This window comes from Mus caroli, unplaced genomic scaffold (assembly GCF_978045245.1).
Source record: "Mus caroli unplaced genomic scaffold, Mus_caroli_1 scaffold_6, whole genome shotgun sequence".
Lineage (NCBI taxonomy): Eukaryota > Metazoa > Chordata > Mammalia > Rodentia > Muridae > Mus > Mus caroli.
Window position 1 is genome coordinate 136,453,064 of NW_028227261.1, and position 13,797 is coordinate 136,466,860.

The 13,797-nt window shown below is 34.5% G+C and overlaps 1 protein-coding gene across 1 annotated transcript in view; it reads right to left on the minus strand.

Moving 5' to 3' along the window:
• Mmp16 (matrix metallopeptidase 16) overlaps positions 1–13,797 on the minus strand; it is a 255,409-nt gene that overhangs the window by 63,981 nt on the left and 177,631 nt on the right. Inside the window, exon 6 of the mRNA XM_021160140.3 lies at positions 13,376–13,587. Coding sequence (XP_021015799.1) covers positions 13,376–13,587 — 212 coding nt within the window. The remainder of the gene's footprint in view (positions 1–13,375; positions 13,588–13,797) is intronic.

Genomic DNA, 13,797 nt, shown 5'->3' on the forward strand with positions numbered 1-13,797 from the left:
CTAAAATAACAATAAAATTGATTTTATCAAAATAGTTGGCTAGTTTGATTCACAGAAAACTATTCTCATTTGAGACTATATCTTGCTGGGTGCAGAGTATATGTAATTGGAATTTTTGGTAGTTGAACTAAATTATATTACTGAAATGCACCACCATGATTTTGTTTAAGTCACCTTACTCACAGTTTGAATGAAAAGGGCAATGAAGAGAATAATGGCTTCTGTCTTGTGATATTATTTTGAAAGCTGTGCCACTGTATCACTATTTACTATTTATGACTTTAATATCTATTAATCTGTTAAGTTTGGGACACACACACACACAAACACACACACACTAAAATAGTATAGTATAGATATAGAATCTATTCACAATCCCACAGCATTAAGGTTTGCTTGTCTTTGTTTATAGTCTTTTCTGTGCCTTATCAAAGCCTGCATTTCAAATAATGAAATACATGATGCATAACAGTTTATAGTTTACCATTTCTGTGTATATTGTAAGTGTATCTCATTATACATATTTTTGCAAATAGTCTTCCTGCTAAGGCTCTCATCCAATCATACCTGCTGAAAAATTACAATTTCCTATGCTGCTTCTACAAAACTGTTTCCTTGCAAAATTTATTTTATCATGAAAGCATCAATCAATAATATGATCCATTTTAGTAACTACTTTCATAATTTTTCAGGTGAATTACCACATACTGTGTTATTAATTTGGAAAATATGTCCATTCTTCTGTCTGTGAAGTCCTGAGAAGTAAAAAATCCACAGCCTAATCCCTAAATTATCCTTTTAAAAACAATGATAACATACTACATTTTTCCTTGAATAAGTGCTCATGACAAAAAGCAATAAAATCCCTTTAAAAAGTCACAACAAAAGTAATAAAATTTCCAAAGTAACTATTCTTGTATTTTGGCACTTAAGGATTGAGCCAAAATCCATTCATGTTCTAGGGCAGCATGTTACTGCTGAGCACATTCTGAGTTTCAATAACTTCAATTTTCTAATTGAGAGATAACTATCCTCATTTTGTCCTAACATGGTGGCAATGAACTTTATTGCCTTTGCTTATGGGATGTTTTGCATATATAACTGTACATATATACAAGTATAAACACATATATCACTAATATATCATATACATATTTATGACACAGATGTATAAACACATAGCTACTGGGTTGAACATTCATCTTCCTAACAATCTACTTTTTATTCCTAAATAGTCTATGTTTGGCCCTTCTTGTATTCATTTGCACTGCTTGCCTTCATATGTATGTGGGTTAACTGTGCTGTGAATCTCAACATTTTGTTCTGAAATAGTACACCTAAAATACTATGTTACTCATATGTGTAATGCAATATAATCTCAATTTTATGTTATATTCCATTGAATTGTCTAATACTAAATTCCCTATTGATGATCATTTCCGTTTTTCCACTATGTTGTTGTTTCAAGTAGTGCAGAAACAAAATATATGGGTTTAGTCATTGAGTGCTCATGAGAGAAATGGAGCAAAATCTTGGACTAATCTTTTTATTTTTTATTAACAAAATAAACTCTAACTTAAATTCTTAGAAGGTCTGTACTCTTATAATAAAAATTTAAATCTCGATATTTTATGTTCTATTTCCACTAAAAAAAAATATTGTCTCTTCTTAAATATAGTTGAACTCAGACCATACAACAAAAGAAACATACCTAGAACTGATTAGATGGTGCAGTGGTAAGGGTTTTTTCTGATAAGTCTGATGATCTGAGCTAGGTCTTCTGGACTCATATAGTGGAAGGAAAGGACTGAATTCACATTGTTGTCTGCCCACACATTATGGCAGACACACATGTGTCTATGCACACACACATGCTTACATGTGCTCTCTATTTTGCACACATGCACATGTGCATACACATAATATATTCAATAAAACTTAGACAATTGTAAATATATTTGCTAAGTAAAAAACAAAAGTAGTAAGAATGAAAAGTGGTAAGCTCCCTGGAATTCTAAGGATTCGAATGGTTGGAATAAGTTAACCTTCTGAGGCCTTTTGTTCTCATATAATGTGTGGATTATGTTATGATAACACATTTAAAACACTAAGGAAAGTGCCTAGTGGCTCATGGATACTAAATATACTATTGCTTCATTATGGTAGTGTATGATAGTTTTATCAATACAAGGAACTGACAAAAATCTATGAGAATTATGTGGTCTAAAAATGCATTTTTCTTTTGTTACTTAGGAATTCTGTAAATTGTCTGATTGTAAATACCTAGAATTCAGGAACTTTGGAAAGTCACAGACATTTAGAAAGTGGTGTAGAAACTGCTAGTTATTGACTAAGTATCTAGTTTTTCTCTTTCCTGCTACTAATGTCTGAGTCTTGTTTGAGAGAGCAATTTACAGAATTTTCAAATCCTGCTTACCAGGCATCTCTATATAAGTAGCAACATAACAGCTGTAGCCAGAGAAAGAAAGCTGAGCGTTTGTTTTTCCCGTAATATGGTTGCTACATATTCATTTGACATTTTCTTATTCTGTATAAAACATGGATATCTGCAGGCAAAGCACTCATTCTGACATACTGAGAACTAAAATCCATCAATCATGGTATGTAGGGGATTGATGATGGATAGAGTTTGAATTGAAAGTGTGGCAGAAGACTTACACAATACAAATTATCTTATCTACATATCAATTAAAATGTGAAGAGTAAGGACTCCCCCTCACCAATCCCAATAGGATTACAATTATTAATTGTAGAATAATGTACAAGAATAATTATTTTCCAATAGTGTCTTTTGACAGCAGCACATTGTAATTCCCTATTACTTAATTCATTTTAATTTACATAATTAAAGTTTTGTTATATCCCACATAATAATCTCATTTAAAAATAAAATATGATGTAATAATTTCAAAAGCTATTCTAAGTATTAGGAATAGAATATTGAATAAGAACCCTCCTCATGGAATCAAATTCAGGAAACAGAGTTATATGCAAAAATACAATCCAGTAAATTAATATTTATTGCATGCCATGATGATACCAGGCATTTATATTTAAGTTGATTTTTATGACTGGCTTAATTATGCCAAATATCATTTTCAATTTATTCAATCTACCTTGTTATTAGGATATTAAAAAAACTATTATGCTTCTCTCTGTCTGTCCAAAGTTTTCTGTGTATAAATGATTGTTCATTGCTTATTGTGGGACTTTTTAAGGAAGCTACATACTTTGGTGATGATTACACTTATATTCATAGTGTATTCTAAGTATGTACATATGACAATTCATAAAGATAAATCAATGCTGTAAAAATTTGAAAGACTTTGCTGCATTTTTTAGTCATTTTAAATAGCCAAAAAAGTTCCACTGATGATTATAGCACCATTTACAATTTATAACTAAAGTGGTCATAGAAGCAATAAAATTTATCTCCTCTTTACAGACATATGAACAATAGTGTTCAACATGTTTTGAAAATCCCTCTGAGAAATTACTGGACATCTAAATGGGAAGAAAACTTTATCTCAGGGCACAGTGTCCCAGGTATCTCCATGATGACTTGGCCATGAGCATGAGAACAGCATCATGGCAAACTTATCAGGGCATAAAGGTGCTGAAAGATTTGTGATCAGAAAAGTGTAGACCATATCTGAGCTGAGACATCCTCTTTCCCAGATACCAACTATGTCCATTCCCTCCAACAGAGACTATAATTTTTGGTTCCAGGCATGGGACAGACTACCAATTATGTATTAATATCATCTACTTCATCTCCAATCAGCTCCCAAGCCTGTCAGTTGACACTAAGCCATGGGCCTGGAGGGAAACTTCAGATTCAACCTGTTAAGGGGCCAAATCAGAGACACTCAGAAAATTCAAATATGAGTAGAAAATACTTAGAAAGAATGCTTTTTGGAAAATTCTTCAATAAAAATTATATTTTACGTTTACTAAAAATCTTGAACTTAAACTTATTATTTCTATTACATAAATGATTTTAAATTATATTTAATGCATAGGTCAGAAAAAGTTAAATTTGATACTGAATTTATATAAATTTTATGTAAATTTAGAACAGGGTAATTAACATGGCTATGGACTGAGAGGCTTACACATTGAACAACAATATTGTTTCAGAAAATATTTTTATATAATTATATTGACTATGTACATAGATGTTTTCCTGTGTTGCTGTCTTCTGCACCTAGAAGATTTAGGTTGCCTCTGGGCAAAGGATCCTCCCAGCTGGACTTCCGACTGCTCCATACCCATTAGCAACTTCATACATGGCCTGGCATAAAGAAGAGAACTAGTGTGTGTACATGTGTGGGTGTTTAAGGTCTAGAGTGGAGACTCCATTTTTGTAGTTATGATGAAACCCTCATTCCTGATACTAGATAAAGCATTCCAAATAAGGACAATAAAGAAAGGGGAGCCCATATCCTTGTAAGGACAACCCTAACTGTGCTAGAGTGAACTTGGGTGGAATTGTGCTTGTCACTGGGACCTTAGGAGAAGTAGATATTGTTTATGTCTCCTCATGAGAAGAAATGTTTATACCAAAATAAAACATACTTAAAAAACAACTTAATCTTCAAAATATATACCACAGTCACATATTTCCTTATGCTTTACATAAGTGAGATAGTTTAAGTGTCTCTAAGGCAAGTATCCAAATATAATCTCAGCATTCTTTCATTTACTAAAAAGAAATCATTGACTGAGAAAGAATATGGGAAGTCAAGTGTACAAACCCTTCATTCTGAGGACTATTTATATACTTCCCTGGTAAATTAGACAGGGAACACCAGAACTAATAAACCACTGCAACAGAAAATTGTAAAGCAAGAATGAATAAGCTGATCTTTAAAATTAGCTAATACTGATTAAAAGTGCAGCATTCCACAAAAGTCCAGTTGCATGCTCAAAGGATTTTTAAGGTAGAACATTATAATTTTGTACCAGAATTAAATTGCAATTAATGTTCTACATAGATCATCCTAACTTTAGTTATATGTGCACTGAGACATTATTTCCGTACCCTGATGATATGTGATAGACAGTACAAAATCAATATTTGAATCAACGTAATTTAAGATTTACCTGTGCTACACCAGTACTGGAAGTAATTTTGCATGTTATGGAGAGTTCTATTTAGGTTTTCTGCCAAACGAATGGCTCTTAATTACGTACTTACTGTGACAGAGAAAATTTGCAACACTGTGTAACTCCTTCCCCTTACATCCTAAGGATTATAGCCATTCTCTGTGTAGGACTATGTGCTAGTTTATGAAGATAATTTCAGAGAATGGGAAGATGGTTTTATTGGCCAGATTCTTGGTGCACAAGCCTGGGGAGATAAATTCAGACCTCCAGGACACAAATAAAAAACTGGGTATGTCATCATGTGTCTATAATTCCAGTGTTGTGGAATTAAAGACCAAGCATTCCCAGAGCACACTGACCAGCTCACCTGAAAAAAATTGATGGTATTTGGTTTCAGTGCCAAAATAAAAGGTAGAAAGCAAGGTAGAAGACAACCTGCATTGACCTCCAGCTTATATTTATTCAGTGTATATTCATCTACACTTAAAAAATGTAAGTGTACATGCACAGTCACACAAAAACACTCACACACACACACACCTGCACACATATACACATGCACACTCCACTGCACACACATACACATACATACATATATACATACATACATACATACATACATACATACATACATGGAGAAGCAGTAATTTAGGTGCTAGCTTTGGCAGAACATATAGTAAAATTTAAATGGTAAGTTGGCTTCGCATACAGATTCCTGATTCATTTTTAAAATAAAAATAATTTTAAATATCATTTGAAATTGAGCTACTGAACCAACTGCAGAATTAACTATGCTGTTTCTGTTTTTATTTTTAATACCAACATTTCCTTAGCGTATCCTAGTCTTATGATGGAATTTCTCAGTAATAATCAAATTAGTAGAGTAAATTCTGAAGTGTTTAACAAGTATTTATTGTTTACTATATTCTATCACAGTGCAATACAGAAATGGTTAAGATAGTTACAATCCTTGTCTAGAGCTGATAGTATGTGGGATTTAACACTTTGTCTAATGTTTAAGGAATACAAGATTATCCTATCTCAATATAAACAATATCACTCTTCTAGAAAATGGGAATAAGTGAGACCACAAGAAGACAGCAGAGATTCTTTTTTTGGGGGGGCGAGGGGAGGAGAGTATGTTAAACTAATCCCTCTCATCATTTGAGAATGTAAACTTCCGTGTATAATATCTTCAGGACTGTCTGAGATCCTTCATGCACTGTGTCCCTTCTCGGCTGGCTGTAATCTAGGTAGCAACATTGAGAATAAGAATTAGTAATAAACAGCCTTCAAGGGATGAACACAGAGGAACAGATATCCACAAGTAGTTAACTCATAGTAGACAGAAACCTGCAACCTGGCACGTTAGAGAAATCACAGAATAGACAATAAATAAGTAAGTAAGTAAGTAAATAAATAAATAAATAAATACATAAAATGTTGGGTTGAGGAAGTGAGTGGAACAGCAAAATAAAAGAGAGGGCAACAATCATAGGAGCTGGTCAGAGGCTGGACTAAAACCTGGAGAAGAGGAAAATCTCAACTTGTTCTGCACCAGGGAGAAAGGCTTTCTGCTGAAGTTGTCGCTCAATGAGATACACATCCTTTAAAGACCAATTGCACACTGCATTGGTGATAGACAGTCAGGTGGGAAAAGGTAAAGTAGAAGAAGAAGGAAAGGCAGGAAATTAGTTTAGAGAATATTATATATAAGGTGAGGTGTGAGATAAGGTGAGCTGTTGTGGTAGGATGGTAACAACAAAAAAAGAAAGTTTAATGTTCTTAGATCAACAAATCCAGAGGTTCGCTGTAGACTAACTGACTGGATCGCATTTTATGAAATATGAAAATGTATTTGAGGCTGAGTTCTCAGGTTTCAATGTCTCCCCTGCCATCGCCATGTTTCCTTTTCAGTAAGAAGATGTCCATTTTAGGAAAATGGCAACAACAATAAAAAAAGCTACTATTTTTAAATGAAATTAGACTCTACTTTGTATTTATTTGGAACTCCTCAGTATATTTAAATAGGGGACATCAATTAAGATAGCCAGTTGCGAGCAAAACAAAATTGTAATGAATGAATAAAAATTGGACAGAACATTTAAATTTCAAGAGTTAAAGGAGGGGGAGAAATGTTGGGAATGATGCATATTGATATGGCATGGCTGATGCACTTATGAATTCACAGCAGCTATGGTTATCTGCACAAGATCAAGTCTGCTGAAAATTCCAGCATCAATAGAGTAGACCTCTCCAGGTCCTACCCCTTAGTGTAGAGCTATTGACAGCACTATTAAAAAAAAGGAGGAAATACAAAGCTCGGGTGAGATATCAGAGGCATAGGTCAAAGTAGATGTTATTATACCTTATTGTATATATGGATGAAATTCTTAAGAATTAAAAAAATAACTTAAATGAACCCCAACAATATCTACTTTGGGCTGTTGTCCTGTGTATTATGTGCTAGCTCCTTGTCTAGGACCATGAGTTTTACTTTGCACTAACTACAGTTTGCTTGGCTTCTTTATGCTAGCACCAACAGGTATTTTGCTTGCCCTGATGGATATAAAGAACTGGTCAGTTGATAAAACAAATCTTCTTAGGTGAGGGAAATGATGTTCCAGCTTCCAGCTTTAAAAACTATAGCTACTATTGTACTCCTTCAAATGCAATTTAACGTTTTATAATTGAAATTTGCTTTATATAACCTCATTCAAATTTGCTGGTAATTTCCTTCACACTAAAATTAACACAAATCATGTCAATATGTTTCTGTTAAAATACAAAGGCATGATATGTTCTCAGTTATATCCGGTTAATGTGAACTCAGCTCAGTCAAGACAAGTGACAGTCTTCAGGTGACGATGTGTCTTATGAGACTGTTATGTTTTCCCTGTTCTTTGACATTTTTCTTTGATCCTCATTCCTTTCCTTTGGTGGCATCATGGTTCCCAAAGATTATGAAGCAGCAGGGTTTAATTTTCTGATTTATGCATCAATATGAAACATACTTGAGTGCATTCACACACACACACACACACACACACACACACACACACATACACACACACAAAACAAACAAACAAACAAACAAACAAATTTTCCACTTACAACATGGTCCCAGAATAACTCTCTGTGAATGAGAAGATGATATTGAATCCCAGGAGAGGAAACCAGCAAACAAAAGGAACTATGCTGAATTTCCTGTTTTAAGGGAAGAACTCTTTCTAATGAGGAAACAAACATGACTAGTTATGTTTGTGTATATATCTAGATTTTGTTTGTTGTTGGTGGTGGTAGTGTTAAAATACAGACATATAGAACTTAAATTCTTTCAAGTCGTTAAATTCTTTCAAAAATAAAAAAATAAAAATTACAGGAGAGAAATAGGGAGAAACGTGCCTGAGACTCACCTAAGTTTGGACCCTGCGACCCACATAGTGAAAGGAGGTGAGTGATAGCCTTAGATTGTACTCTGACCTCCATATACACCCTGTGATGCATGAATCACCAGTAAATAAAGAAACAAATTAAATGAATTTAATGGGCTTTTCAAAAAATAAAGGAGAAGAAAATGTTCATTATTTCATCATTTCTCCTGTGCTCTATATAGACCTTCAGGTTGCATGAGTTGTCCCACCGGTATTCCTGTCAGGAGTAGTGAGCACTGTGGCATGCAAATGAACTAAGTGAGCTGTTAGCAAGTCTATCAACTAGTTAAAACCATGCAACAAAGGCAACGATTAGAGACAACAAACTAGTGTGTTACATAGATGCGCAGAACAGGTAGGAAAAACAAGGAGAACAACTTTGGTGAGAATAAGCAGCCTGGATCTGAGTTTCATGCAGAGATGCTCAGTTAGAAAGACTGGGATAGCTGAGACTTCACTAGAGGAGCCACCAGGGATTAAAACTAAAGGAGAGTTGGGTGTACAAGAGAAGAGTTACTTGCAATACAGTAAATAAGCAGAAAATCATGCTACACAGGTAAGAATAAAATTAAACAATACCATTCCTAAATATATTTGAAGGGATTCTAAAATATGAATAAGTATGGACTCCTAGAAGACAGGCACTCAAAAGGCACACTGTCACAGAGTTTATTTATATCGGTATCAAGCAGGAAGGCTAGACACAGAGCACTGACACTGGTGTAAATGTAGAGGTCATGTAGGTTAAATAGCTGCACTCAGAGGAAATGGCAGACTAGCTGTCACTCACAAAGCAGCATTTTGGCTCCCATGTGTACTTATAATACTCATAACTAGAATCTAGGTGTGTAGTCCCCTCTGTAAGTTCCTTTTTATTATCACTATGGTAGACACCTGACAGAAGCAATTGAAAGGAGGAAGACTTCTTCTGGCCAGTGGCTTCAGGGAATGCAGCTCCTCATGGTGAGAGGAAATGCCAGGGTGTCTCTCTCCGTGGCACCTGGGGATTTGCAGCAGGTTATGGAGGCTCATGTACTTTGTGACTAACTAGGAAGACATTATATGCTTGGAAATAGAACTGAACACCACCTTCAAGGTCAACCATTGTTGATACATTTGGCTAGATAGGACACAGTCCTAAGGTTTCTACATACTCCCAAAATGGTATCATCACCTGGCAACACAGTGCAACACAAGAGCCTGTAGTACACATTTCACATATTATGGTTATAACACACTCATACCTGTTCACCTTGAGTATGAACTTTAAGGAAGAAAAGCCTAACCTGTTTTATGTACTATTTAATACATTGTCAGCACATGAAACATCATGCAGTTTGATGACAATAAATATTTCCTCAGTATTTACAACTTTAAAATATAGGGTAAAGTTCAACTTTATTCTGGAGCATTTTCTGATTTTCTAGGTAATAGAATTAGAAATCTGAGTTGGAAGCTCTGGATTAGAATCAAATAGATGTATATAACTCCTTATATACAGAAGTGGATGCTCATAGTCATCTATAAGATGGAACACGGGGCCCCCAATGGAGAAGCTAGAGAAAACACCTAAGGAGCTGAAGGGTTCTGCAACCCTATAAGTGGAACAACAATATGAACTAACCAGTACCCCCAGAGCTCGTTTCTCTAGCTGCATATGTAGCAGAAGATGGCCTAGTTGGCCATCACTGGGAAGAGAGGCCCCTTAGTATTGCAAATTTAATATGCCCCAGTACAGGAGAATGCTAGGGCCAAGGAGTAGGAGTGGGTGGGTAGGAGAGCAGGGTTAGGGGAGGGTATAGGGAACTTTCAGGATAGTATTTGAAATGTAAATAAAGAAAAGATCTAATAAACAAAAGGAAGGATGAAGAAAGGAAAGAGTTAGTTAGAAAGTACTCCTTTGAGAACATCCATCTTTCTTGCTTTTTGAAGAAGTATTTTGCTGAGAATTAGAAAATGGATAAATAAAAAGAAGAAAATAAAAATCACCTACATTCCCCAAAGGAAGATAAGCACTAGCTACAGTTTGATATATGTCCTTTTGGACATTTTTCGATGCATATATTTATATTCATACAATTTTAAGAAAAATCAAATTATCCTGGGTGTAAAAAAAAAAGAAAGTAGAAAACAATAATTCTTTACAGTTACTGAAGGATTACAAATTACTTGAATTTTCTGAATTTATATTTTCTGGTAAGACAAAGAATGGCATTGAATTTACAATATGGTTGTGTAGTTCAGAGATTGTGAACTAGTGGCTAGTATTCAACCATCCCATATTGATTACCCAATTTGTGTAGGCTTTCTCTAAGAGCAACTAAGATTCTGTTGTGCTTTCTACCTCAATCTCATACTATTCACAACTAACTGAATTATAGTCTTAAGATCTCTGTGTCAAATGCTATATATCATGCACACTATTGTCAATGGAAACAAGTCTGTTACATTTTAATGTTCTTAGAAAAGTCTGCTTGCTCTTGCTCTTAAAATTAATTCAAAATGCTAAGTAATAAAACTTACAGTTGAATTAAATTCCTATACTATTTCTTGGCATCCATGTTATAACTTCTATGTTTGCATCTTCACGGTATGCACTTTGATGTTCACCTTTTTTTCCCAGTTATATGATCAGTGAATAGACAGGAGAGTTAATTTGTACTCTCACAGAATTGGTGCCTAATAGATCACTCTAAGCATGCATATATATAAATACACATATACACACATGCATAGATATGTGCTTTATGTGACAGAACAATAAATAGAGAGGCTGTAATGTCTGTACTGTTAGGAAAGTTGTTACAATGAAAGAATGAAAGAGTACAATGCTATTCAGATTGTGTTATATTTAACAAAATTTTAGATTTATTTCAGGAACTTTTTTGATGGGGAGTTTTGATAAAGAATCTAAGGTAAGATAGAAAGTTAGGGAAGAAGTTTGAATTAAAACTTTGATGATATTGAATTTTGTTATCATTTCCTTATATTAGAGAACTGGTCTATAAGTTTTTTCTTCTACTTCTGATTCCAGAAAGCAGAGTCTATGGGCCTTTAATTATTACTTTAGTGCACTTCCTGTGCTGTATAGTATGCAGGAGAAAGAAGTTGGTGGATTTCATTTTATGGATAGATAGGTAAATATAACTCTTTGCTGAGAATATCAGTCTGTTCAGGCAGAAATAATAAAGAAGAATGCATTATTCTTAGATAACGATGACACTATGAAAATTTTATTTTATAAAAGTATCACATTGCACTGTGGGAATTTAGATAGGGTAGTAAAAATAAAATCCTGGTCATATAGAACCAACTAATTGCTGTATTCTCTCTCTTCCTTCCTTCCTTCCTTCCTTCCTTCCTTCCTTTCTTTCTTTCTTTCTTTCTTTCTTTCTTTCTTTCTTTCTTTCTTTCTTTCTTTCTTTCTTTCTTTCTTTCTTTTTCCTTTCTTTTTTTTTTTTATTGTGTGCATAAGCTTAACCACAGAGCAACTGGGAATAATGATGAATTATGATAAATTATCAAGAGTAACTTTGGGAATCCTCAACAAGGAACAATGACAGATATACACAAAGAGATGTATACATGCATGCATAATAAAAGTAAGCTTTTTCTTTATCAACTGTATCAAGCTTATTAATATACTTGAAATGAAATCAAGTACTTTATACATATAAGAATAATATTCTTGCCAGGCGCTGATGACACAAGTCTTTAATCCCAGCCCTCGGGAGGCAGAGGCAGGCTGATTTCTGAGTCGAGGCCAGCCTGGTCTACAAAGTGAGTTCCAGGACAGCCAGGGCTATACAGAGAAATCCTGTCTTGAAAAAACAAACAAACAAACAAACAAACAAGATTAATATTCTTGTTATATGTTTAAGTTTAGTATTCCTGAATTTTCTTTTTCTTTATTTTTATTAGCTGTTATAATTGTGCAGAACAAATCACCTAATTTTCCCTTGTTTTATATATATATATATATATATATATATATATATATATATGTGTGTGTGTGTGTGTGTGTGTGTGTGTGTGTAATGTGTGTGTGTGTGTCTGTGTGTATGTATACCTATTTTCTCTTTGCATCTACTTTTCACTGGTGTTATTGATAATGAACTTGCTCAAGCACATTTTTTCAAATATAAAAATGTAATTTGATATTACATAATGGCAAATACAAATTAAGTATCCTGCCTATGGAACAAACAAACAAACAAACAAACATCCCAAGTTCTATCCTCTGGAAATGATGGAGGACTAGAGATTTTACAAGAGGGGAACCCCAAACAAAATCACAAAAGGAAATCAACAACGACAACGACAACGACAATGACAGCCAAGCAATGCAGTAATTGTCAGCTCTAATTAGAGAGACATTTTAAGATTTATATAGTAAGACATCTGAGCAATAGCATTCTGGGAAGTGGCTAAGCTGACGGGCAAATAGTCGCTATTAGATCCCATTCATGATTTAAATTCTGCTATTTTATCTCTTCCTAACATGCAGTACTTTCAACCTCATATTTCCAGGCATTTCAGCTCCTGCTGACAGAAGTGTATTCCCAAAATAGAATGTCATAGCAATCTTCTGCTAGAAATCGACGCCCATTTGCGCATGTGATTTTTAGGATGCTTTTTTTTTTTTTTTTTTTTTTTTTTTTTTTTTTTTTTTTGACTCCTAACTGCCTGGAAGGTTGAGTAGTTAGAATGAATGAGAACTTGTTTTCTAAAACAACACTAGATACTTTATCTTCTCTAAAGTAAATAAATAAATAAATAAATAAATAAATACATAAATCAAGGTCTCCTACCTTGAAAACAAACATCTCCCTTCGAAGAATAGCTAGAGTGTTGAAGTTCCCATCACAGATGTTGGGTTTGGCTCCTGGATAGGAGGGTCTGCCAGTGGGAGGCCGAGGAGGTTTGGGCCTGTCATGTCTCCTTGGGTCTGCTGGAGGAACAGATCGGTGCGGGGGCACTGTCGGTAGAGGTCTTGTAGGTGGAGGGATCTTGTCAGGTGGACCTTTTGAAAACATGAGGACAGTGCTTGGCTCACTTAAATCTGGAATAGAGCTGGAAAATATGCTACAGAGAACAAGCGCTTGTCAGCAGAGAGCACAGACTAAGCAAAGCTAAGAGGTTGTTATGATAGTATATTTTCTGAAAACACAAACCCTCAAACCCACCCAACTGCTACCAAGGTTGTCTCAGACTGTCCTCATGAAGCTGGAGT